The sequence below is a fragment of the Asterias amurensis genome, chromosome 13 (genome assembly GCF_032118995.1).
Source record: "Asterias amurensis chromosome 13, ASM3211899v1".
Lineage (NCBI taxonomy): Eukaryota > Metazoa > Echinodermata > Asteroidea > Forcipulatida > Asteriidae > Asterias > Asterias amurensis.
In genome coordinates, this window is record NC_092660.1 from 1,848,646 (window position 1) to 1,874,367 (window position 25,722).

The 25,722-nt window shown below is 39.6% G+C and overlaps 3 protein-coding genes across 6 annotated transcripts; 1 reads left to right on the forward strand and 2 right to left on the reverse strand.

Annotated features, from left to right (window-relative positions):
* Positions 1-555: 555 nt before the first annotated feature.
* LOC139946488 (CXXC motif containing zinc binding protein-like) lies at positions 556-7,352 on the reverse strand. 2 transcript variants are annotated; one of them, XM_071944161.1, is made up of 8 exons: positions 7,302-7,352; positions 6,075-6,176; positions 5,472-5,555; positions 4,382-4,438; positions 3,667-3,748; positions 2,722-2,831; positions 1,824-1,886; positions 556-1,646 (listed from the first exon to the last, which is right to left on the reverse strand). In XM_071944161.1, the coding sequence occupies exons 2-8, from the start codon at positions 6,078-6,080 to the stop codon at positions 1,566-1,568; spliced, it is 483 nt and encodes a 160-aa protein (XP_071800262.1). In that variant the 5' UTR covers positions 6,081-6,176; positions 7,302-7,352; the 3' UTR covers positions 556-1,565. The 2 variants fall into 2 exon arrangements, with proteins under 2 accessions (XP_071800262.1, XP_071800260.1); XM_071944159.1 differs by lacking the exon at positions 7,302-7,352 and adding an exon at positions 6,532-6,699.
* On the forward strand, positions 6,865-12,896 carry LOC139946487 (zinc transporter ZIP3-like). 2 transcript variants are annotated; one of them, XM_071944158.1, is made up of 2 exons: positions 6,865-7,194; positions 7,927-12,896. In XM_071944158.1, exon 2 carries the CDS (start codon positions 8,130-8,132, stop codon positions 9,285-9,287), a length of 1,158 nt encoding a protein of 385 aa, XP_071800259.1. In that variant the 5' UTR covers positions 6,865-7,194; positions 7,927-8,129; the 3' UTR covers positions 9,288-12,896. The 2 variants fall into 2 exon arrangements, with proteins under 2 accessions (XP_071800259.1, XP_071800258.1); XM_071944157.1 differs by lacking the exon at positions 6,865-7,194 and adding an exon at positions 7,434-7,523.
* Positions 12,897-13,046: 150 nt separating this feature from the next.
* LOC139946486 (prolyl 3-hydroxylase OGFOD1-like) lies at positions 13,047-25,124 on the reverse strand. 2 transcript variants are annotated; one of them, XM_071944156.1, is made up of 13 exons: positions 24,873-25,124; positions 23,495-23,643; positions 22,926-22,972; positions 22,028-22,128; positions 21,190-21,306; positions 20,768-20,859; positions 20,256-20,384; positions 19,420-19,533; positions 18,704-18,783; positions 17,518-17,801; positions 17,126-17,266; positions 16,351-16,409; positions 13,047-15,606 (listed from the first exon to the last, which is right to left on the reverse strand). In XM_071944156.1, the coding sequence occupies exons 1-13, from the start codon at positions 25,057-25,059 to the stop codon at positions 15,442-15,444; spliced, it is 1,665 nt and encodes a 554-aa protein (XP_071800257.1). In that variant the 5' UTR covers positions 25,060-25,124; the 3' UTR covers positions 13,047-15,441. The 2 variants fall into 2 exon arrangements, with proteins under 2 accessions (XP_071800257.1, XP_071800256.1); XM_071944155.1 differs by having other exon boundaries at positions 17,126-17,284.
* Positions 25,125-25,722: the final 598 nt, after the last annotated feature.

A 25,722-nucleotide genomic window follows, 5' to 3' on the forward strand; every position in this document is an offset into this window, starting at 1 on the left:
TCACCTGACCCGATCAGGCTGTTCCATTTATTGAACTTACTGCTTATTATAGTGCGGCTTATACACTATAAACATAATAATAATTTGTTTTTTTAAATGATTTATCTCTAATGATTGTTTCTGATTGATCAAAAATATAGATTATATAACCTCTGACATGTTTACAAAAGAGCCACAAAGCCTGGACTTCCTTTAGGCAGTTTGTACACTAGCCAAAACTAAAATAATTGTGCTTATAATAGGCCCAACTCTTATTCTGAAGAAAAAGGAGCACTTCTCAAACATTGCTAAGCTTTTACTCTTTTAAATCTGTTGAGTTTATGTCTAAATTATCACCCATAAGGCTAGTGTAGCACCTTGCCTGCCAGAAAGGCACGGGTCTCTTTTTAAACAAACATTTTTGCACAAAAGCTTTACTATTTTGTTTGGCCTTTTCACTGTTGTGTAAAAAACAAAACGGCAATGTACATGTATACCCAATGGTTTCTGTGTCTAGTGGTAAAAAGAAAGAAAAATGCCACCAGTACAAAAATTGTTGAAACAAAAACCCATATCTCACTTAAAGTAATATTAAAGCTTTTATTATCTTGTATTTACAAAAAATAGAACTACTCAAATGATGTTTGAAAAAGTCGCAATCTAATGAATTTAATTCGGAAAAGATGTAACATTTGCATTTGGGGAGGGGGGATGAGACTTGGGAATAAACCCTTGTCGCGTTAATGCTTCTTAAATTCAAATTTTGGGGGAGAAAAAGAAATATATTTTTCAATAACCAGATTGCTTCGAGGTGAACAGTTTTCTCAGAATGCATTTCCTATCCAAAGCTGCCGTTATGTTTATACAATGTAGCTTTAATAGCAATTTATTTTCAGAGCGTTACCAAACGTATACAGACCCTTTAAGAAGGGATTAGATATGGCACTTTTCTCACTGATAATTTTACTTTAAAAATATTAATTTTATATTCTGTAATTGTTTGCATGCATTGCAGAACACGCACAATCTAGGGCTTTATGTCTCAACCGGGACAAAGCAATAGGGTTAAGTGTCTTGCCTAGGACACAAGCGTCAAGACCAGGACTCGAACCCACACTCTGTTGGTCAGAAACGTCAGAGCTAGAGACCAGTGTGCTTGACCAAAATAAAAATTATAGCAAAAACAGGGCTTTTCGTAACAGAGCTAGAGATCAGTGTGCTTGACCAAAATAAAAATTATAGAGAAAATCTACAGCTAACATATGCAGGTCCATCCTTCACAGAGCTTCCAACATTTGCATATTGCAATCAGGGAGATTTTGTAGAAAAATCAGGGAGATAATTAGAATTACATTTCAACATAAGAGTAAGAAGTTTCCATAATCAGGGGATATTCAAACTTGTTCTTCAGAGCCTGGAAAGATTGGTTTACTTGCAGGGAACTTTCTGCAGAATCAGGGAGAGTTGGCACTTGGCAGCTCTCCCTCCATTCTCCCCTAATCTGCAATTTCGAGCACATCCCCTTTCCCCCTCGCTCTCTCTTTGTCTGTCTGTTTTCCTCAGCAGTCTAAACAGTATGGAGTTGTTCATTTCATAGTAACGAAACGACTTTCAAATTCATCGATACTCACAGGAAGGTTTGTCTTTTCATCGTAGTCCGCCCACTCCTGGAACAAAAGTCACAAAAAAGTTAACGGTAAAGAAAATACGTTGAAGGCTATGGAAAATATAACTTAATTAAAGAACAAAGTAAAATCTTAACTCATGATTATATTGGTTTTTGTTATTTTTAATCGCTGGATATGAACTGTGCTAGTCTTGTTCATAACCAATATCTCACTAACTTTTTCTGTCAGATCAACTTCGAATTGTGTCGTTGAATCTGCTCCTTTCGCCTGAAATCCCACCTGACACAAACAAAAATGAAACAGTCAAGTTAATTAAGAGCAAGTACAGCAATGATTGAAAAATGTTACTATTATCAACATTTGATGCGATAGGTAGGGTCATAAATTGTTAATGTTTTTTTGTCAACAAAAAGTTGATGTATTGACAACAAATATCAAGAAAGATGCAATAAAAGTGTTTCGTCTGAATACAGGGTCTACAGACAGCAACAAAACCTGTCATTGTATTTTCACAAGAACATCCAATCCATCCATGTTAATGCAGGAATAAATTATCAGAGTCAAATGATTTTATTGATTACTATGATCACTGAGGGGCATTTTAGACAAAATAATTTTGCAGAATGCTTTAGTTGAAAAAAATTTGCAGGATGCTTTCTACCATTACCATCTTAGTAACAAGTAAGCTTTGGGATAGAAGTTATAACATTTATTTATTTTTTTAAGGGGGGGGGGGAGCAGGGGGTCATTAGTCCAAAGTAAGATCCTACCAATGCCTGGAATTTCATCTTGAAAGGGCACTTCCATTGGGAAACCTTAAGGCCAATAGAAAAAATTTGAAGGGACACAAAAGCCATGACCAGGGGCAAGGGAGACCATGTCCTTCGTAGCCTGTATGTAATTCCAGGGGTGGATTTCACAAAGAGTTAAGACTAATCTTATCTCGAGTAACTCTTCTTAACTTAGGTCTGTACATACAATTTTAATATCTCCTAGGTAGGACTAGTCCTAACTCTTTGTGAAATCGACCCCAGGCCCTGCCTACCTTAAACAAATTCTTGGACACAGTGAAAAGTTAATTATTCTTAGGTTTATAAGACTGAAATCAAATTACCCTTGGTGAGAAGTCCACCGGTTCCATTCCTCTACATTCAAAACCAATTATCGTCTTGAACTTATTGCTGTCTTCTGCATTATACGCTTTGTATGAATCCTTTAATATATCTTCAGAAAAAAATGGGAGGAAACAATTTCCAAATAAGTATACATTTTAAAGGGAGGCTCATAGATTTGTCACCGTAAGACTGGTTTACAGGCAAAATGACAAAGATACAATAAAAGTCATAATGAGTGCGTACGACTAGTTTCCCTGTGTCGACCCCGCGGTGCTCACTTGGGTGAGCCCCTGACAAGAGCTAATCGAATGATCACTCATCCTCTCGTGGTGACATCATGCACCTCGGGCTAGCCCCAAGTGACCCGTTTCACAAGCAGGGCACTTGGGGCTGACCAGAGTGAGCCCCTGAAATTACATCAAAGCTATTCAAACAGACCGGGGGCAGATCGGGCCGACCCGGGAAGCTAATCAAACCCACCCATAGTGAAAGATTCAGCTATAAACAACACAGCAAGAAACTGAATGTCAAAACTATCCATGCTTATAGCGAGGTGACAGCAGGTACAAACCGCATCACTGGCCTTAGCATTCATGAACAGACACTAAGCCTCAGAAATCTAAGAGACGAGTCAAGCATGAATCGTTTCTGAGATTCAATTGTTTTCATAAACATTTGAATTCCTCACCTTATTGAGACAGTTGCTATGTGACATGATTCGGGGCAAGCTTTTGAGTAGTTACACAATTCTGAATCAGGTTTTGTTCATCTTGAGGTTGCATTGCGAAGGATTGCCCCAAACTATTTGACACAGCAACTTGTCTCTATAGTCTGAGGAATTCAAATGTAAGCGGTACATTGTGACTAAACAAGTCATTGTACCAGACATTATTCAAATCTAACTTGCAAATGGCTTATTCAGTCTCTTTAACATCCCAACTGACCGATGTGATTTTCCCGGCTGCACATTTTGCACTTTGACACCATGCTTGCTGACCCCCGACCTCCTTTAGTTGGTGTACTCTCCTGTGTTAAAAAAAGCAATACACAAGAAAAAAAAGTACATAAATTTTAAGTAGGGGCAATCCATTACCAGAACAACTCCACCCACAAACTCCAGAAAAAGGGGGCAGGAAACAAACAAATGAGTCTCAGTCAAGACATGTGTGTCCTTAAGCAAGACACTATTCCACGATGCTTCGTCCTTCGGATGGGACATAAGGTTGTTGGTCCTGTGTGTTGTGTAACACATGAAAAAGAACCAAGCTCATTATTGTAAAGAGAAGGGGTTCGCCCTGATGTTCCTGGTTTGATTGGCTGCATTTTGCGCCACAGCACCTTGTAAACCATTATGGTGCTATGTTAACGGAGTAGGTCTCATAATTCAAACATAGTTCCACACACCTTGCAGGAAAATACTGAATGTTGAAGCGCCTTGAGTGTCACTGAGTGACGGATATGAGTGCAATCCGAAGGTTGTTGGTTCAAATACCCCTCTGGTCAATATTCTTTGTTCGACCCGAAGAGAAAAAAAATATGTGTACTGAGGACAAAATCTGTTGCACAAAACAAACAGGCATAATACCCAACAAACAGACCAACAAACAGACTATCAGACAAAAACCTACAAAAAAAAAACAATACAAGGTCTTTACTTACAGTGAGTGTTAAATATTGCCATGATTCTGTAACTGTTCCACAGTTTGAACATTTTATCTGAAATAAAAAGAAAACAGCAAACAATACCATTACAAACAGTTATAACATTGAAGAACATGAAAAACGAAACAAAAAAACAAACATGTGATATCCCTAAGAGACTCGTTTTTATGCAAAACAAAGGGGTGTGTGGTGTAATCTTACGCCAAATATGCCAGAAAACACCTAGGCAAACCCCTTTATTTGTGACGAGTGTAACATTGGAGCAATTGAAAAAGAAAAAGAAAAAAAAGCGATATCCCTAAGAGTACGACACCCAATTTTAGCAAGGGTTTGTGCAATCTACAGCCACCGATGCCTGAAAGCACTGAGGCAAACCCATTTTACTAGTGATGAGTGTCACTGCGTTCTTATTTAAATGACTTGCACAACACACTTTTAGAACTTTACATCTCGTCAGAAGGATGAGGCAATAATGGACTTGGTTTCTTGCTTAAAGGCATTGACACTGTTGGTTATTACTCAAAATAACTGTTGGCAAAAAAAAACTTACTTGGTAGCTAGTAATGAGCTAAAACACTGGAGTATAAAATATTGGAGTATAAACGAATGGAGTACAAAACATTATGAGAAATGGCTCTCTCTGAAGTAACATAGTTTTTGAGAAAGAGGTAATTTCTCACCCAAGTATTAAAAGACTTCAGGTCTGAAGCCTTTTTCAGGCATCTGAAAGCACACAAATTTCTACAACAACGATGTTTTTTTCTTTCATAATATCCTCTTGCAACTTTAATTACCAAATGAGTCAAAAATTTCACAGTTTGTTATTTTATGTGTACATTGTATGTTGGGATACACCAAGTGAAAATAATGGCCTGTGGCCATTACCAATTGTGTCCAATGTCTTTAAGAACTTAGGCCTAAGTGTCAAGACCAGTACTCGGTCCCACACTTTGATGACACACTCTGATGATAGGAAACACCAAAGCTATGTGCGCTAGACCTTGTCTACTTGGCTGCGACATGCCACATGCCATTTTGTGTTTTTATAAAAAAGAAAAGGAAAAGAAAAGTATTCCTTGTTCCTTACCTTGACATACCATCGGAAGTCTTCCCCATCTGGTTGTAAATTTGTTACATTCTCAAGATTGGCTTTAATCTGAAGCCCAATTTTCTGAAAAAAAAAATTTGTGTAAAGAACATAATTCATTAATTTTGGTCTACACCCATGTGTTAGCACTGTATACTCAGTATACAGTCTCAGTAAAATTGCTGAGACTGATTGCAAATAATCTCGATGAAGTGATTTGATTGGCTGGAAGTTCAATTAGACTGGAGCCCCAACACATGATGTCATCAAAGTTGGGTAGTTTTGTCAGACTTTATTGCCACATTTATCTGAACCTGTAAGGATTTACAAGTTTCAAATTATTATTTTTATTTGTTCGTTGCTTGTTGCTCATAGAAAACCTTTAAATTTGCAACTATGAAAAGTTTTTTTTTTAAATTTAGCTGCTTGTCAGAAAAATAAAGCCTTACCATTGGGAAGACATGACTGGATTTACCCATACCCATATAACCTCTAACTATGCAGCTGTTTAAGTAGGTAGCTGAACACAAGTTAAAAGTTTTAATTATTTGCGTAATATTTACTCATTGTAACTTCACATAAACAGGCACAAACCAAACCTACCACCATGGTTTTGAGTTTAGGATTCTTCTCACAGTAGCAACATGTATACACAGAGCTGGTTTGATCTGCAGGAAGAAAGCTAGCTGTGAGTAGAACATAGATCTGTAGATAAAAGAGATTCGAAACTATTATACAATTAAATATTAATAATAATGAATGAAAATTTAATATTATTTATAGCACCAGTACCGGGTATCCAAAAATTAAAGGAACACTTTGCCTTGGTTCGGTCGAGTTGGTCCTTGAAAAGCGTGAGTAACCGTTTGATATAAAACGCATATGGGTAGAAAGATGTTGTAAAACCTCGCAATTTCGAGGCAAATTTGTGTGGATCATTGTATTCTACTTTTAAAACATCTTTCCAACCATATATGCATTTTGTAAAAAACGGTTACAAACGCTTTTTATAGACCAACTTGTCCGATCCCAGGCAACGTGTTACACTATCACAACACACCTCTTGCTTGTTGTCGTTCTGTATTCTGGTTGGCTGAAACACGGTCATATGGGGTGAACTATGGTCTAGTGATCGCCACATTTTGCGGGAATAGTGCCCGCCAGGCACTAATCTTTGAAAATAGTGCCTCTAGCAGCGCCCTCTCTTGACTTGAACTAAATAATAGTACAGGCTTTATCAATATGAAATTTCTCGACTCTACCACCAATGGTCTACCCTCCGTCAGGGACTATTTCTACCTCCATGCTCAGTCAGTAGGAGGCAGACCGGACTCCTCAGTGGTACATGATAGAGAAAGGTCTACCACTTCCAGCCCAGACATGCCAGGGCTAGCTAGTCTACCATGCATGATTGACATGATTGATGACCACTGATCTGATGACCATACAGTACACCCATGATAAGACTAGTTTAGAAGTGTGGTCAAAGTGCAAAAAAGGGATGCACACGGACTTGTTGCAGCTCACCTGCTGTGTGCATGGTGAGTGAACGAAATTTGACAGCATAAGGGATGAGGGTCGTGTGCACTGTGTCAGTGTGTAGTGTACGAATTCGTGTGCATGCACAAGCAGTACACGTATCGATTCCTACGTGTGCAGTGAGATAGACACTCACTTCGACGACAACTAACAGTGCAAAGTTTTCCGATGAAAATGCACAGAAGTAAGTATCTTTTATTCAAACCATTGGTATCCGAGTGACTGCTCGTATGAGTGATACAATAATCGAATTAAACTTTATCTTTTAGAGGCATTTTAAAGGATATTTACCTTGTTGTTGCGAGGTTCCAAAAAGACGTGGTGTTGTGCACGTAACGCGCATGCACGTATTACTTACAACAAGTAGGTTGGTGCTCTTATATGAAAGTACAAAGAGTCGTTAAGTTACTTCTAGGTACCAGACATAGGCTGAGGTGGAAATTTGTGGGAAGTAACAAAAAAGTTTTGAAATTTAGCTGTTGTCAGCAAATTAAGCATTTTCATTGAAAAAACGTAAGTGGATTTTGTTCTGAACATTCTGAGGGATAGAAAGTTTGTTATTTTAAAGACTTTATCTGTTGGTACGTGTAAATATAGTGTCACAGGACAGCCCTTGGAGCAGTTATCTGCATTAAATCATAGAGGAAGAATCAACCACACTCAACTAGGACAAAAATATCATTTATAATAAAATATGCTTATTTTTTGTTGTTGGCAAATTTGCTGTATCTGACTGACACGTTATCTTTCTTAATTGAGGGCAAAGAACATCTATACTTCTGGAAAGATTATCAAACTCTGACTATATACATTGAAAAGATGTTTTAAATGGGGGCAGTTGCAAATGGAACTTTTTCTTGGTAATAAATTGAGTTTATAATTGTGAAGTTAACTCTGAATTTTTGTTTTATTTCAGTGCGGATGATGGGTGAAAACCAATTGCTATAAACTGTACCACGGAATTGATGTCACTTCGCTTTCAGAGAGAAATCAGTTTTTGTTTAATTGCAAGTAGTCAACGAAAGAACACATCGATTTCAACAACGAGTTGTCATAATGGAGTTTAGAAAAACTATTTCATGTTGTGAGGCAATGTAGTGTTTGGAAAGTATCGCTGTTATGAAGACGACAGAATTTATCCCACCATCAAAAATGACGATGGACCCGTCCCACAGTAGCAATATGAAGCTACTGCTTCTGCAGTTGACTTGTATGATAGCCGTGTTCCTGATCACCCTAGCCGGGGCTCTCCTTCCCCTTAAAGTGATCAAGACAAATAAGTCGATTCCCCTCAGTCGTCGTTTACGCTCGGAGAGGATTTTGAGTTTCAGTAACTGCTTGGCAGGAGGTGTGTTTCTTGCAACTTGCTTCCTCGGGCTTCTTCCTTCCGCCAGGGAGAAGTTCCAGGAGGTTTTCGAGGCAAGGAACATAACGGTGAAGTATCCACTTTGTGAGGCCGTCGTGATCATGGGATTTTTTCTTATTTTGACATTTGAGCAGCTGGCGTTGTCCATGCAGCAGTACTGGCAGGGCGCGAGAAAGGACAAACCCATTCCCATGATTAATATTGACGCGAGTCTAGAATCTACCAAAGAAGATGGGAAGAAGGTCAAGATCGACACTGATCACGAGGATGAGGAGGAGGATTTAGATTTGTTCAACCGAGACTCAGACAAACAGCCCATGTTAAGCTCGTCCAATCATCACTCCAGTAATGGAGGTCGTTTCAGGGTCAAAAGTCATCACCCCGATGAAGCTGGTGATGCTGAAAATGGACACCTGCATTCCCACGAGGATGGACACAGTCACCTAGGCAACGTAAATAACACCGGGTTGCTACGGTCCCTCATCCTTCTCTTCGCTCTTTCAACACATTCCGTCTTTGAGGGTATGGCTCTTGGTCTACAGGAGGACATCAAGAGTATAGTGTACCTCCTCGTCGCAATGCTCGCCCACGAGAGCCTCGCTGCCTTCGCCCTCGGTGCGAGCCTCATCAAGAACTCCGTCAACACCTACATGTTCATCATTTACGGCGTGGCTTTCGCGGGGATGATTCCGTGCGGGATCGCGCTCGGGCTCTGGATCCGCGCCTCTCCGGGTTTCGGTGCGATCGTCTGCTCAGCCGTCATGCAAGCCCTGGCGGCTGGAATCTTCATTTTCGTCACATTTTTTGAGATATTGAATCATGAGTTTGAGGTGCACAGGGATAGACCTCAGAAGATTGCCTTTGCCGTTTTGGGTTATGTGATTCTAGCTGCTTTGGAAGCTGTTGGATGATGATGTGGGGGGGGGGGGCAGGAGCTCGGCTGATCAGGGCCCAAATTCTTGGCTCTCCTTACTTTTGATTTGATTTAGATTTGATTACAGTAAGCAAAGAGTTGGCATTTGCGGACGCAGAGAATTATGCGCTTGGTCAAGCATATTTCATGGGTTAGCGGGGAATCTTGGCTTGTGCGTGTGCATACTCCATGTTACTAGGCATTCTACGCTTACACAGCTACCGCTGAAATTTGATGCTTGCCGTGCAAGCGGAGAATGGTGACTGAAGCGCAGGATTCGGCGGTAAGCAGAGCCATGAAATTGGGCCCAGGTTTTTGCATTCTCGTACGCCGCTGAAGGCTTCTAATCAATGAGTTTTTATTGCCACTAATTTTTAAAAGTGCTTACCAAATGATAACCTTCTGTTTAAAGAAGAAATATCAAAGTTTGTCTTTAATAATAGTTGAAATTACTCTTTGACACTTCCCCCTCTCAAATTATTTGTATGAACGTCGGATTGCCCAGTAAAGCCCGGTTCATACGAATGCGAATTTGACGTGAATTTGACGTCACACCCTCCTTTTGCAGCGATTATTCTCAAGGGAGTAGAGCAGAGTTGACAGCTGCGAATTGTTCGTTGCGAATTTGTGACGTCAGGATTCGCTTCGCATTCGCATTCGCAGGAAGTATGAACTGGGCTTAACACTGCATAAAATTTCATAAAATTTATGTCTAAATTGTCTGTAAATCTTTTGAACGAAAATAAGTGTTAATAAAGTAAATGAAACAAAAGGTGACAACTAAAATTGAAAATATTGGTTTCTTGAGGGTCAAAGACAGCTCTGGTATTTTTATCAAAATATTTAAAGGTGCAATAAGCAATGGACAAAATTATGCTGAGATTTTTATAAACGAAAAAATAATCTTATTTGTATATTTCAGATGGTTTTTTTTTATGACTGAACAAATAATATTCTTTCTTTTACATTATTTAATTTAAACCGTGTGCCTAATTTTGTACTGTTTAATACTATGAATTTTCAAGCGTAGTTTGAGCCAATTTCTTATACAAAATGTTCTTTTGCATCTTAAAATCTGAATTTGTATACCTGGAATTTCTCATTGCATTTATGATTTTGATACTTTGATAGTTTTAAAATAAAGGTAAAATGTTCTCAAATTTTCTGATAACACAAAATAAACCTCAAAGCGTATCATTTCATTTACTTCATTCTGAGTTAAAATATTTTTATTCAGTTACAACGAAGGTAGAAACAGAGGTAAAGAGAGCAGAGCATTCAGGCCCGATGCTTTTACTAAGGCAACAGGGGCAATTGCCACCATGCATCTAGCCTTGTTGCCCCTTGAAATATTCCAATAGAAATTTATAACTTCCTCCTACGGGTGCCCTTTACAAAGGAGAAGCACCTTGGTGCCCTTGCCCTTTCTTTCAAGAACAAAAAGTCTGATGCTTCACCGAGGCAACAGAAGCAATCGCCTCCATGCCTAATTTCATAAAGCCTGTAAGCACAAAACCCTGCTAAGCACAACAAAGTATTGCTTAACAGAAACAGGTTACCAGCCAAAATTACATTGAAGTTTCGCTGTTGTGACTGGTGCCCGACTCAATTTTTGCTTAGAGAAGAAATTTGTGAAGTTGTATTGTCTGCTTTTTATATAGCTTTATGACATTTGGCACTGGTTATTGCCTTGTTGCCCCTACACAAATTTACAATTTCCTCCTAGAGGTGTCCTTTACAAAGGAGAAGCGCCTTGGTGCCCTTGCACATTCAAGAACAAACCATCAGGCCTGAGCATTACTCATAAAAATTGTTATTTAATATACATGATACTTTTATACATTTTTTATCAGGGTAGGGAAGTATCCCACAGAATTTGCTGAGCTGAACAATTTACTTAGCAAACAGTTATCTTTTAAACCCTCCTACATGTAATGTCTGACCACTCTGTACCATCCGCAACGGTATTAAACTGATAAAGGACTTTAGACACTATCTCAAGTTTTGATCCATGGACAAAAAATACACGGTTCCAATTGGTGTTGACTTCCAAAAAGTTCACAGCAGGGTTTAAATCAGGGCTCAATTTCAATGGCTCTGCTAATCGTTAAAAACACTGGACACTGTTGGTAATTGTCAAAGACCAGTCTTCTCACTTGGTGTGTCTCAACATTATGCATAAATTAACAAACCTTTGAAAATTTGAGCTCAATTGGTCGTCGAATTTACGAGATAATAGTGAAAGAAAAAAACACCCTTGTCACACGAAGCTGTGTGCTTTCAGTTGCTTGATTTTGAGACCTCAAATTCTAAATCTGAGATCTCAAAAACAAATTCGTGGAAAATTACTTCTTTCTCAAAACCTATTTTACTTCAGAGGGAGCCGTTTCTCACAATGTTTTATACAATCACCCTCTCCCCATTACTCATTGCCAAGTAAGGTTTTAATAATTAGTTTGAGTAACCAATAGTGTCTACTGCCTTTAATTTTTATCTACAGGATTCCAAATGTTATCTTGCATACGCGGTGGGCTTGGTCCACTTTCATGGTGAAGCTTAAAGGCAGTGGACACTATTGGTAATTACTCAAAATAATTTATAACGGTAACTCGACCGATCCAAGGCAACGTGTTCCTTTAAGTAGCTCTATGAAATTGGGCCCTGGTGATGAAGACAACACTTGCCTTTCATATTTGAGGCTTAGCTACCCTTAACAAATACAAATATCATGCACGTATCAGTTCTCCTATGCAGTGGTAATTACTTTTTTGAGGGAAAATGGATTAATTTAACAGTGGGCTGAAAAATGCTGGTACTAAAAATAGCATAAGAGGCACTCAACACTTTTGGTAATTACTCAAAATAATTAATAGCATCAAAAACGTACTTGCTAACAAGCAATGAAGAGCTGTTGATACTATAAAACATTGTGAGAAAGTTTTTGAGTTAGAATTCTCATTCAAATAGGCATCTGAAAGCAAACAAATTTGTGCAACAAGGGTGTTTTTTCTTTCATTATTATCTTGAAATTGACCAATTGAGTAAAACTTTCACGGATTAGTTATTTTAAGCATTTGTTGGAATTCACTAAGTGAGAATACTGGTCTTTGACAATTACCAAAGGTGTCCAGCCGTTGATTTCACCAAACTCATCCTAACTTAGGATTAATATTAGGATTTAGGACGAGTTAAGTTCCCTATCTGCAAGCGTATGACGCATTGTACCCATCCTAAGTTTGGACGGGTTACTCCTCCTAACTCGAGATAGTTTCGTGAAATCGGCCGCAGTGCCTTTAAACCCTTATGAAAATACAAGTCAGTAAGTTCCACTTTGTACAAAGAAAGTTACTCCCTTTAAGATTACAAAAAAAGATACATGTATACACAGTATACATTATAAACAATTGTACTGCAGACATGTGTCTGTTAAATTTCTTACATTGTACATGGTATTTTATATACACAGGCCCAAAGTTCACTAGACCAGGGGTGCGTTCCACTTGCGCAAACATATCGCAACCATACACGCAAACATTTTTTATCATTGGAATGATCGGTTGCGCCCTCGTGATGTCAATATGGCAGTGCTGTGTAATGAAGATGGCAACACGGTGTAAGGATTTTTTTGTAACATTGGTTTGTGTTGTATTGAAGGTTCTCATTTGTACATCATGACATCAACTGATTAAGTGGTTATTTCAACTCCACCTGACTGCGTTATTAACCACCGAAAACACACTTTAAGCATGTTTGTGACAAGAAAATAATATCACCTGCGTATCTTGTTGTAGTCAGCCTTTTTAAAATCACCCACCAACACCTTAGAAGTACGTTCCCATATGGTTGCCAACAGTGGCGGTGCACAACTCGTTCATCTCAAAATTTCATAAAATGGTATATTGAGTTTTATTGGTGATAATATGTTCCACATTAAATGGGTAAGATATCTTTGAATTTGTTATGAAAACATTTAAAAAAAATCAGGATGTGTGCTGTTTAATAATAAAAATTTACGGATCAATATAAACTTGTCGCTGTTCATTTGTTTGGTTTGCTTGGTTAATTTTAACAGTCCTCGTCCTGGTACTAGGGTTCGTTAGCATTGAGTTGTGGAAGACAGCCTACTCTCCAATCCTCTGTTGTTCAAGTTCACACTAATAGCTTACAGGCACTGGACACCTTTGGTAATTGTCAAAGACCTAGTATTTGCACTTGGTGTATCCCATTATACACATAAAATAACAAACCTATGAAAAGTTGGACTCAATTGGTCATCGAAGTTGCAAGAGAATAATGAAAGAAAAACCACCCTTGTTGCACAATTCGGTGCTATCAGATACCTAATAAAATACTTCAGGCCTGAAGTCTTTTAATATTTGAATGATAAACTACCTCTTTTTCAAAAACTACGTTACTTAAAACTTTTTATCACAATGTTTTATACTATCAGCAGCTCTTCATTGCTTGTTACCAAGTCAGTTTTTATGCTAATAATTATTTTCAATAATTACCAATAGTGTCCAGTGCCTTTAAAATTTTAAGTTCAAGATCGACATCAGGCGCAGCAGGCCTGGAATGTTGCCTTTGTTTTGGCCTTGGTGCCCCTTCGAAACTTTCCTGTAGACTTTAAGATTTCCCAGTGGAAGTGCCCTTTGCAAAACGAAAATGGCCTTGCCCTCTTGTAGATGAAATTCCAGGCCTGGCGCAGGCTTAACTTCCATCATGCTGGCCTTCCCAAGGGCTCAAATTATGGAGGAAAAAAGTTCTAAGACTGCAGGGCTTGTAGCTTGAAAATATTTACTGGACCAAAATTTCTTTCACAAAACCTGAACCAAATGAGAAAGACTTTTCTACACAGTTACTCATAAAAATACTTATCAAGTTTTTTTTAAAGCGCTTTATTCACCCGAAGGGCGTCTCAAAACGCTTCCAACATTATTACCCCTGGTCCCTGGTCACTGGGCCTTAAATCATTCTTTAAACTATCTGAGCTCCCTGGGGAGTACACAACTTGTGTTAACATGTTTATATGTATACTGTTTATTTGAACGAGCACTAAAGATAACATCTCATTTGTCTTAAGGTATTACTCAACACAATTGTGGCGTGTCATGTCCGAGTGGTTAAGAGCACCGAATTCAAGCTCTGGTGTTTGACCAGCAGAGTGTGGGTTCGAATCCCGGTTGTGACACTTGCTAGGTCAAATTGGGGAGGTAGTGCTTTCTGCTCTACCAGCCAGGCTTCGGACTGATGATACCCAAGCCTACATCCGTATGGACTGTAAAAGGGGCAACCCTGTTTCAGCCCTAGGAGCAGGTGGCAAAAGACTCTGAAAAAAAATGATTGTAGCCCACACCTTGAAGTGGCCTTCAGGCCTTGTGTGTCTGGCGACGTGCATAAACAAAAATTATAACAAAATTGAATAATATTGAATACCCGTAGACTCAAAGTCAGCATTTGAACAGCATTTTTTTTTTTTTTTACAGAGCGAGGTACATTTACGAAACGGCCCACAAGCACGCACTGAAATACTCATCCAATCCAATTAGAACATTCCTACCGTTCGGATGTTTGAGATTTGAGAGACTCTCTTAATAATAATAATAGTGGCTTCTTGTATATATCCATCACTCAGTGATGCTCCTAGTGCTGTAACATACAGTAGGGAGGTTTCTAGGCGACGTCACCACTTAGGGTTTATTTCATGCTCACATATGACGTCTGCGCGTACGTACCTGAAGAGAAAAATGGTAACTTCACGTATGCTTAAAACGTGAGATTCTAACAACACAATTTTCTGACGTTCACGTTCACGTATTTGCTCGCGCAACATGCAGCTAAACCTCAATAGTATTTCCTGCAAGGTATGTGGGACTACAGTTGAATTATGAGACTTATTACTTTATCGCACCATGTAATGGTTTACAAGGTTCTGTGGCGCAATATGCTGCCAATCAGACCAGAAACACATGGGCGAACCCCGTCTCTTTTTGATAAGTGCACTGGGTTCTTTTACATGCGTAGAACATTCCTACAGGGCCATGATTTGTGACACTCTTCCAGCCCAGAAAATCGCAGAGGTCAGCCGATCATCTCTGCCGCCCTCTTGCAACCCGAAAAAAAACAGACGACTTATCTCGCAGAAGATGTCGCTACTCATAGTAGACCAGCCTTATGTCATACATGTAGACAACTGAATCCTTTTCACCGGTGTCCATCTGGATGAATCTATGGTTGACATGCTTAACGAATCTCAGCGTCTCCTTGTCACGGTACACCAATGACAGGGCGTTGCTCTCAGGGCATATGCTGAGAAGCTGCAGAAGAAAAATAAAGATGTGGAAGGAAGGGATGGAGTCAAAATCTTTATGGAAGAAAATAAAGCTCCCTGGGGAGTATACAGCCCTGAGTTGCCATGGCGCTCCAGTGGGTTTTCATTCAAAAAATTGGGGTGTCATGACCGAGCGGATAAGAGCACCGAACTCGAGCTCTGGTGTTTCTGTTCAGCAGAGTGTGGGTTCAAATCCTGGTCGTGACACTTGTGTCCCTGAGCTAGACTCTTTACTATAACGCTTCTCTCCACCCAGGAGTAAATGGGTAGAGACTTGTGGTTGGTTTAGCTTAGTGTGCTACTTATTTGGCGGCACAGGCTGTATACTCCCCAGGGAGCTGAGATGGTTAAAGGAATGAAATGGCCATGTGGTCAGGGTTATAATGTTGAAAGCGCTCTGAGACATGGTTTATAAAGCGCTGTATAAAAACCAAATATTATTATAGGATTTGAATATTAACTGTACTACCACGGAGTCAGTTCTATTATTATTATACACAATATCAACCTCCACCCTCACAGATACCCCTTGGTGAAGAGAAGCATTTATAGTAAAACATCTTGCTTAAGGACACAAGTGTGATGACCGGGACTCGAACCCACACTCTGATGACTTAACCACCAGAACTTGAATTCAATGCTCTTAACCACTCGGCCACAACACCCCACAAGAAAAGATGGCACTTGTGTTCTTTTAAAAAAGAAGTGATAAACTGAAAAACCTCTTTACCTCATCATCCTCTGCCTTCGCAATGTATGTGATGTATCCACCATGATCCATTTGCCAGCCTAGAAGAAAATGGTACAAGAATATTGAAAATCTTTGTCACAGGTTACGTTTTAACAGTAAAGCGCAGCGGACTGAAGTTCATGTGTTTCTGATCAGCAGAGTGTTGGTTCAAGTCCCTGTCGAGACACTTGTATCCCAGAGCATGATGCTTTACCATAATGCTTTGTTCTTCGAATGTACTGGCTAAAAGAACCCACAACACTTATCATAGAAGAGTAGGGCTAAACCTGGTGTTTCTGGTTCACAAAGCAAGCATCCTTGTTTATAGGTTACCTCAGGTTTGCGAGGTACAGTGATCAAGTTCACTTGAAGGCACCATAGGTTTCATTACCAGATATATATAGCGTTCAATTAGCTTCCCTGGGTCGACCCTGCGGTGCTCACTCGGGTGAGCCCCTGACAAGAGCTAATCGAACGATCACTCACCCTCTCATGGTGACATCATGCACCTCAGGCCAGCCCCAAGTGACCCACTCCACACGCAGGGCACTTGGGGCTGACCCAGGTGAGCCCTTGTAACCATGTCAAAGCTATTCAAACTTACCGGGGGCAGACAGGGGGCAACCCAGGGAAGCTAATCAAATGCAACCTAAAACATACTTCTCTTCTTTCATTACATTTTGAAGGGTCAATAAGGGTTTGAGAAAATCCTGAAATCAACTTAAAATCCAGGGAAATAACAAGCCAGTAAACAAGAAAAACCATATCAAAATACCTATAGGGCAGTTGAACTGTATGACAGCATCCAGAGCAAACTCGGACCCTTCTGTGTCGGTGTCGTGCATCAGTGTGTAGCAACCATGTGACCAGCGTCTCACCTCAGCTCGACATCTTGGATTACACACAGGCTTGGGTTCTACAACGACAATTTCAGCTGTGGTAAAGATAATTTCAGATGTGATAAAGACAATTTCAGTTGTGGTAAAGACAATTTCAGTTGTGGTAAAAACAATTTCAGATGTGGTAAAATCAATTTCACTTGTGGTAAAGACAATTTCAGTTGTGGTAAAAACAATTTCAGTTGTGGTAAAGACAATATCACTTGAAATTACCAAAAGTGTCCAGTGCCTTTGGGTAGGAAGAATATCCCGCCTGAATCCTACTCACTTGAGTTACCGGTATCTTCTTCTTGTTCTTGACTTTCCTCCTCTGCTTTCTCATCTTTCTCCTCCACTTTCTTATCACTCCCCTCCTTCCCCGCCTCTGCCTCCTCTGCCCTCTCCCCCTCCTCCTCTTCATCATCATCATCACTGTCATTGTCCGGCGCACTCTCGTGTAACTTCAGCCCGGTAAAGTTAGACATTGTTAGAAACATGTGTTCAGATTGCAGAACCTTCAGGCACTCTTGCACTACCTCGGGTAATGTTGATCTGTCAGCCCTCTCATAATTTCTATAGTTTCAGCAAAACAAAAACAATAATAATTGTATTGTAATATGTTTTATTCCAAACTGGAACATACCCCATAACCATGGGGAGGGTTTACAATATTGTAAAAATAAATTACAGTAAATGAACAAGTCATACGGAAAGGAATTTTAACTGAGAACAAAAAAAACATACATTAGAAAAGCATAATCGCACAGTTTGATTTTCTTTTAAAACAGTAAATAAAAAGACATACTTGGCAACGCAATAGCCTCGTTGGGAGTGTCCATAAAAAACTTAAACCTATCTTTCCTACCAAGAATTTCAAAGCCTTTGTATAGATTAAAAATAAAACACATGAATATAGCACCGAATCATTTGCGAAATTTATCCCAGGCGCTTTACAATTGAACAAGAAAAACTATATCATTTAACAACAAGCAAAGTAAATCATGCAAAATCCAAAAGTTTGATCAAATGTGATCATTATAGAGCAATAAAGGATAAAGTATAAGGATATAAGCAATCAATCACAACAGTAAAAATCATGTAAAATATAATAATTCAGAAAATGTTACCAAAAGACCCACTAAGGAAAAATACTTTAACTGAAATCAGTGTAAAATGATTTGTAGTGCACAAAACATTCAATTCAGTTCAATTCAATTCATTCAATTCTTATTCAATTCAATTCAAAAATGGTTTATTAAAACATGACCCGCAGTTAAAAAACTGAATTGCACATGTCAACATCATAATATGTTAAAAAAATTACATCAAGTAGAAGTAAACAAAGAAAAGGACATCAAATAAGAAATTATTATTATATACATTGGCAAAAATACATTGGTAAAAAAAACCAGTAGGCACAATTATTAAATATACACACATAACTATATTAAAAGGCATTTAACAGCCTAACATACCTTTTATTTGCTGGCCCTCTCCTTTCCCACCTGATGTCGGCGCTTTCTAAAGCCTCACATATCATCTCATACTTTGCCTCCTATAATCAGAATCAAAAAAGATTCAAATAAATAATTGACAAATTGTCACATCACATGAGGTAATTAAACATCAGGGCCAAGTTTCATGGCTCTGCTTACCTCTGCTTACCGCAGAAATCTGCGCTTACAACCACCATTCTCCGCAACTGCCAAATTGCTGCGCTAGCTGTGTAAGCATAGAATGCCCAACATCGTTGAGTACATATGTGCACATCAAAAATTCCCTGCTAATCTGTGAAATACGCTTGATGTAAGCTCGGCATTTCCTGCTTCTGTAAGCCCCGATTATTTTCTTTTGGTAAGCTAAGACATGAAATTGGGACCTGATAGCAACAGTGGCTAAAATTCACATGACGTCAATTAGTAGGGCGTCCTCGCCTAGAGGTCAAAAGGAGGTTGGTCATTGGCTAATCCTGTGCGCAGAGCGTACAAATATTTCCTTTTTGATTGTTTTGTCATCAGTTGTCCATTTGCCTTGAAGATGGCTGCTGAATGACGTCAGTGCATAAAGTCTATTGCCCCAACTGTTGTCAAAGTTGTTCAGAAAGTCTTACTTCAAAAAAAGCAGAAGCGCTCAGAAAACTACACTCACATGGAGCATTCCCCGGGTTCTCCTTCGTGAACGCTAAACTTACCGAAAGAAAGTTCTCCAGTTCGATCTCCGAATCATTGGTGAATCTATCCTGGATTTCTGATTGGTTGAGAACATCCAAATACAGTGGATTGACCCAGTGGTAGATTTCGTCATCCTAGAAGAATTATTGGGCATAAGAAGTTTACATATCAGTTTGAATGTCTGAAACACAGTGATGGGTTTAAGTTGACCCACATACATGACATTTAACCCTTATGTTACACTCGGGCTCCCAGTTTTACCCCCAAAATGCCCTTAACCAGAGGCCCCTGGTACACCCGGTACCTAATGGGTACTGGGAGGTTGTTTCACATTTGGGGAGCAACATAGGTGAAAGCCTGGTTGTGACCAGATGAGAGTGTTCTGATGGTTGAGTGTTCGGTTAGGCGTGTAACGTCGGAAGCTGATTGCAAGCTTGCCAGTGGTAGTTTGTAGAGAGCAGGACAAGATGATAAGTAGCCTGGCGCTATTCCTAGAAGTAACTAAAACTTTGAAAGTAACTCTCTTTGACTGGAAGCCAATGTTACTACTAAAGGTGTCGCGCGGTCATATTTCATAGCACTGCAAATCAGCTTGGCTGCCAAGTTTTTTGATGCGTTGAAGGCATTGGATGTCTTAAGTACTATAAATCAAGCGCAAGATTAGTTCACCTGCTTCAAAGAGACAAGTATATAAAGTTGATGAGCTCGACTTGAGACATTGTGACCATGGGTTTTTTTTCATTGTAGAAATTCAACTGTGCCATCCAGGCAGATCCTGGGCAGCTCGAACAATTTGATCGTGTTATAGGCCGATGGTGTAGAGGTCGTCTATTAGCTGTGATATGATATCACTTACCTCGATTGTATAGTGTGGATGAAGTTCAGGTTTAGGTTCGATGTATGGCGTTGGTCTGTCAATTGGCGAGCCATGGAACCAGCCACTGACCGACAGACGACACTTGTCCTCACACAGCACCTCTGCTACCTGGTCAAATAATGTCAGAAATGTGGTCAGGGGTGGATTTCACAAAGGTAGTCCCTAACTTAGGACTAGTCCTAGACAATACTAAGTTAGGATGAGTTACTGGTCCTAACTTAGGACCAGTCCTATCTCTTAGCATTGCCAAGGACTAGTTCTAAGTTAGGACTACCTTTGTGAAATCCACCCCAGGAAAATGTCAGCCTTAATCCGGTAAGCATAAAGTTGTTGTGCTTAGCTAGTATATGTTGTGCTTATAAGCAGCTCCATGAAATTGGGCCAAGTAAGCAGGGCCATGAAACGCGGGCCCTGCACCCGCACTCCCTTTACTCAGACTCGAATTGTTGTTACAGAAACAGTTTGAAAAAGTGCCACATTCCGAGTCTCACCTGATGAAACGACACCGGGTTTACTTCGAAGAACACAAAGTTATTCCATTTGGGAAAAAGAGACTTTACAACCTTGCTCGGCTGACCATGCTCTGCAAAAATACAAAAACAAAATGTGGTAACAAATTTCCTGAAGCAGTCATGCAATTTGTGTAGACTGATTTGAAGGTTTGCACGGTGGAGGTACAACATTAAATAACAATAAGTTTGGGAAGACTGGTGCGACTAGTGTCAAAGTCATGACTATTGCTTTATTCGAGTCGCGTCTAACATGTTTAAGCAGCTCCATGAAAATGGGTCCAGCAAAAATTCCATGAAGTTCACACTGTTGTGACGAGTGCCCTACTCACTTTTGGCTTAGCACGGTATTTTGCTTAACAGCTTTATGATATTGGGCCCACGCTTTGTCTGAGTGCGCTTACCGTCAACATTGAAGAGGTCCAGCGATCCGCCATCTTGCTCTGTCCAGCTGGGTAGGAGGTAGAAGATAAAAGCGATTCGTCTGCCACCAAGTTCGTCGTCGTGGCAGAGAAGGGCATCTGTAAATCACAATTTCAAAAACCAAATGATAGATAACATTTCACAATTTGTTGAAAAGCACTGGACACCTTTGGAAATTGTCAAAGACCAGTGTTCCAACTTGGTGTGTCCCAACACTCAATTGGTCATAGTATAGTTGCAAGAGCATAATAAAAGAAAAAACATCCTTGTTGTCCAAATCAGATGACTTTAAAAGGCTTCAAGCCTAAATGTTTGAGTGAGAAATTGCCTGTTACTTCAGAGAGAGCCGTTTCTCACAATGTTTTATACAATCATCATTTCTCTATTGCTCGTTAAGTTTTAATGGTAACAATTATTTTAATTACTAATAGTGTCCAGTGCCTTTAATAAACAAATTGTATTCCTAAATGAATGATACACAAGTGGTTTTTGTAAAAAGTTCATTGCTCCAATTATCTAGTTTTGTGCTCAAAAAATTTGATTTAGAAATAGTCCTCTATACTTAGCCCAATTTCATAGAGCTGCTAAGCACAAAAATTTGCTTAGCATGAAATTTCTTCCTTGATAAAAACAGGATTACCGACCAAATTTCCATGAGATTTTCAGGATAAGCAAACAACAGCTGAATACCAGTAACAAGCAATATGCAACAAATGGAAGTTTGGTTGGTAATCCTGTTTTTATCAAGGAAGAAATTTCATGCTAAGCAAATGTTTGTGCTTAGCAATGAGCTATGAAACAGGGCCCTTGTCTTCCTACCTGTGTAGTTGTACTTTGAACAAGTCATATCCACTGTGTCGTTCAGTGCTATACCCGTAACTTCCCTCAGCCAACACAAGAAATCTTCGTACAAAAACTTTCTGAAAGAAATTAACAAAGATTTGTTCATTATCCTCTGGATTAATTTCCACTTTTTCTAACTTCTTTATAAAGTCTTTACAAAAGTTTCCTGAAAAGATTTGTTTAAATAAGTACAAAAATCTACACTTGTGCATCTGACTTTATATTTGTTTCATTTATAAACGTTAACCAAGATTCGCTTTTATTTGCAGCTATACATGTACTAAGAATTATTGTTAAATGTATTTAAAGGTTTACTTTTACTTTTATTAAGGGAATAAAAGGGTAGGGACGAGTTCTTAAACATCTGTTTAAAACAGGCAGGGTCACAGGCAGGCGATAAAGGACCGAGTCGAAGGCGATAAAGGCCCTCGCCTTCAGCCCGGGCCTTTATCCCCTGGCCACACCCCTGCAGGGTCGCCGAAAGACGTAATAAAGTAGGAAACTCTGTAAAAATGGATGGTGCATTTTTATGAGACAGTTTTCGGATATGCTTTTGTGCATGTAGTAATGCATCCTTATATCCATGGGCTAAAATGAGGAGGCGAGATTGTCACCCCTGGGAACGAGGTTGTGGGCTAACCCGCACAAATGCTATCCGAAAACAACCGGTTATAAACAGCTCCAGCTGGTCATTATCAACCAAATATACACCCCTTACGTGACGCGCTCTCCACCAATAGGAATAATGAAACTGTCTGGGATATTTATGAATGAAACTTCAAAATGAATAATAAAAAGAAAAAATACCCAATAATGCCAAGACAAAAAGTATGGTCACAACAGTATTTTTTGTATAGTTCCCTACCTCACTCACCTTAATCCAATGATGTGAGGGGATGAATAATTTTGCAGTGCACCAGACTGTTTGGAAATAAACAAAATACATTAATTATTGACAAGGGGTGATCAATTTCACAGCACCACTCATTTTGCAAAGGGCACTTCCATTGGAAAATCTTAAAGTCAATGGGAAACTTTTGAAGGGGCACCAAGGCCAAAACCAGGGGGCAACGGAAGCTGTGGCCTGCATGTAACTCCAGGCCTGCCACTTTATAAGCCTTTAACTATATAAGTGGGTCTGGATCATAGCAAGAGTTTACATATTTCTGAGCCACCTTAGAGGTACGTACACAAGGTTGTGGGTTCGAATCCCCAGCTAACCGCTGATTTCAAAAAGACTAGATTAAATGTTGTCGTCTAGTTACTGAATCACAATTTGTATGAGAGAGGTTGTTTCCAGCTTGATGTTTATTTTCCCTTGTGGGAGTTTGCCAAGTTCCCTTGAAGATCATCTAAACAAACAAACAAACTCCTAGAACTATGAGGTTCGTTCCGCTACCAAATCCACGTGGAGACGATGAGTACCTCAGATGTAGCCCCTACCTGCTGAAATTTGTAGAGATCATTGGACTTTTCTTTGAAGGGCAACCCGAGAAGATCATCTTTAAGACCCTGTAAAAAATTGGTGTCCGTCACAAAGTTGGGAAGTACACAGCAACTGAAGGGGTCATTGTGTAGTTTAGCTCCACTTTCTGAGAGTACAAACAAGAAAATATTAACAAATAACAAGCGGAAAAACTGAAGACGCACCAGGCTTGCTGTGTCATCTTATCAAGATCATGCTGCTAATTGACTAATCCTACTCCTAGAACTAGGTTCGTTCCGCTATCGTCTCCACCATAGAGACCACTCTAAACAAACCTCATATTCATACTGCTAATTGTAATACATATTATATGGAAATATTAAGTTCATTCTCTTCTGCTCTCACATTTGACTTTGCTACTTCCATTGCATTCAGTACTTTGGCAGTAAGTTTTGTGTGACTATGGATGGGCGTTTTATAAGGCTTCATTTAGCCTTCATTATGCAGAGCCCGAATCTGCAGATAAACAGGTAAACAGGTAATGTCTGTTGGTCCAATCCACTACGTATCTATACCATCACCATGGCCATACGGGGTGGATTGGACCAATTTATGGGACCAAGTATAGTCTAGCTCTAGTACTGCAGTAGACAAAATGAGAGAACAGAGTGGCATCGAGAAAGAGAACATGTGTAACGCGAGACGTAAGGACTAAGGTTTATCTCGAATAGCAAAATATCAAGAGAGGGCGCTGTTGAACCCACACAAAGGTATAGGCCATGTGTGCGAACACATTGCATTGCGGTTCTGAATCGCAATAAACCTTGACCGAACACGCCCAACACTCAACAGATCTATACATATGCATGCACAGACCATGCACAGACCTTCATCTTCCTTTCTTCCGCCCTGGGGTGGAGTGTGGGTGAATGAACCACGTACCATCTACTTCATAAGGCCCCCCCCCCACACACGGGGAGCCTTTTTATAGTTATAGTTTCGTACGTAGCCTCTACTCCTAGAACTATTTCGGTTTCGCCCGGCTAACGTCTCCCGTGTAACAAGACGATAGCGGGACGAAAACGAAATAGTTCTAGCTAGGAGTACATACCCTTTACCCAGCCAGCAGCATAAGGTTTTGCAATTACCCCTGACTGATTTTACTGAATGGCCGCAATGCACTGTGGGATGGGAAAAGGGGCTTTGTAAGCCCCGTCCCAAAAAGTGCCTTTCGGCAATTCAGAAAAATCAGTCAGGCGGTAATTGCAATAAACCCCATCATGCAGAACCCAACCCTACATTTGGGGAGCCTTAAAACAAACTAGGAAGTGCCCCCACACACCAGAGACCCTACATTCCCAGGTCCCTGGACGCACGATCACCCATTTCACTCACCGTGCTCGAAAGCAGCCCGACCCCGGAACGCAGCACCCAAGTTGTCTTTGAAACTCTTCTCTTCGTAGCACGAATTTAGGTCCGCAGGAACCAAATTCGAAGACCCCGTCTTCTTCCTTTTCTTCCCTGATTTCGATGCCTCATGGGTATCTGGATCGTGTCTCTTGTTTTCGCAATTACTTGTCATTTTCGCATGTCACTTTTTTCATTCTTGGTTCCTCGTCGACATTTTCAAACTACGCATCATCTTTTTATGAACATCAACAAATACACGTGCAAATTTGTACGTAACAATTGTCACAGGTACTCATTACTTCCGTGCGAAAACACTGGCTGTGGTAGTCTGGGAACCAACGTTGTTCAGTTGTATTTTTTTTTGTTACATGAAACAGCAGTCGGGTTTGGTCTGCGATATAATTTTTTTTAAATTCATTTGTTTGCAAACCATTTTTACTCCTTCAACTTTCGACCAATCACATTCACATAGATATCAGATTTCAGAACAACAATTGAATATATTATTCTGTACATGCAAATCTACTGGTAATTACCGTTTAGAACAAAAATTCTTTATTTTATAAACCAATCCGCAAGGGAAAATATTTCAAACAAATGAAAGTGTTCAAGAAATTGGCATTAAAAAGTTTCCAATAATCAATGTTGCTTAACTAAATACAAAAAGTAGCCAAGCAGAACCACAATGGTGCTCACCAGAAAAAGCACAAACACTTTTGCTTAGCAAAAAAAGGGTTTACAGCAAGTCATTTTTTTTGCTCAGCAAAAAACTTAGCTATGCTGAATTTTCTCCTGTTGTACCAGTTTTATGAAATTTTGTCCCGACCAAAACAAA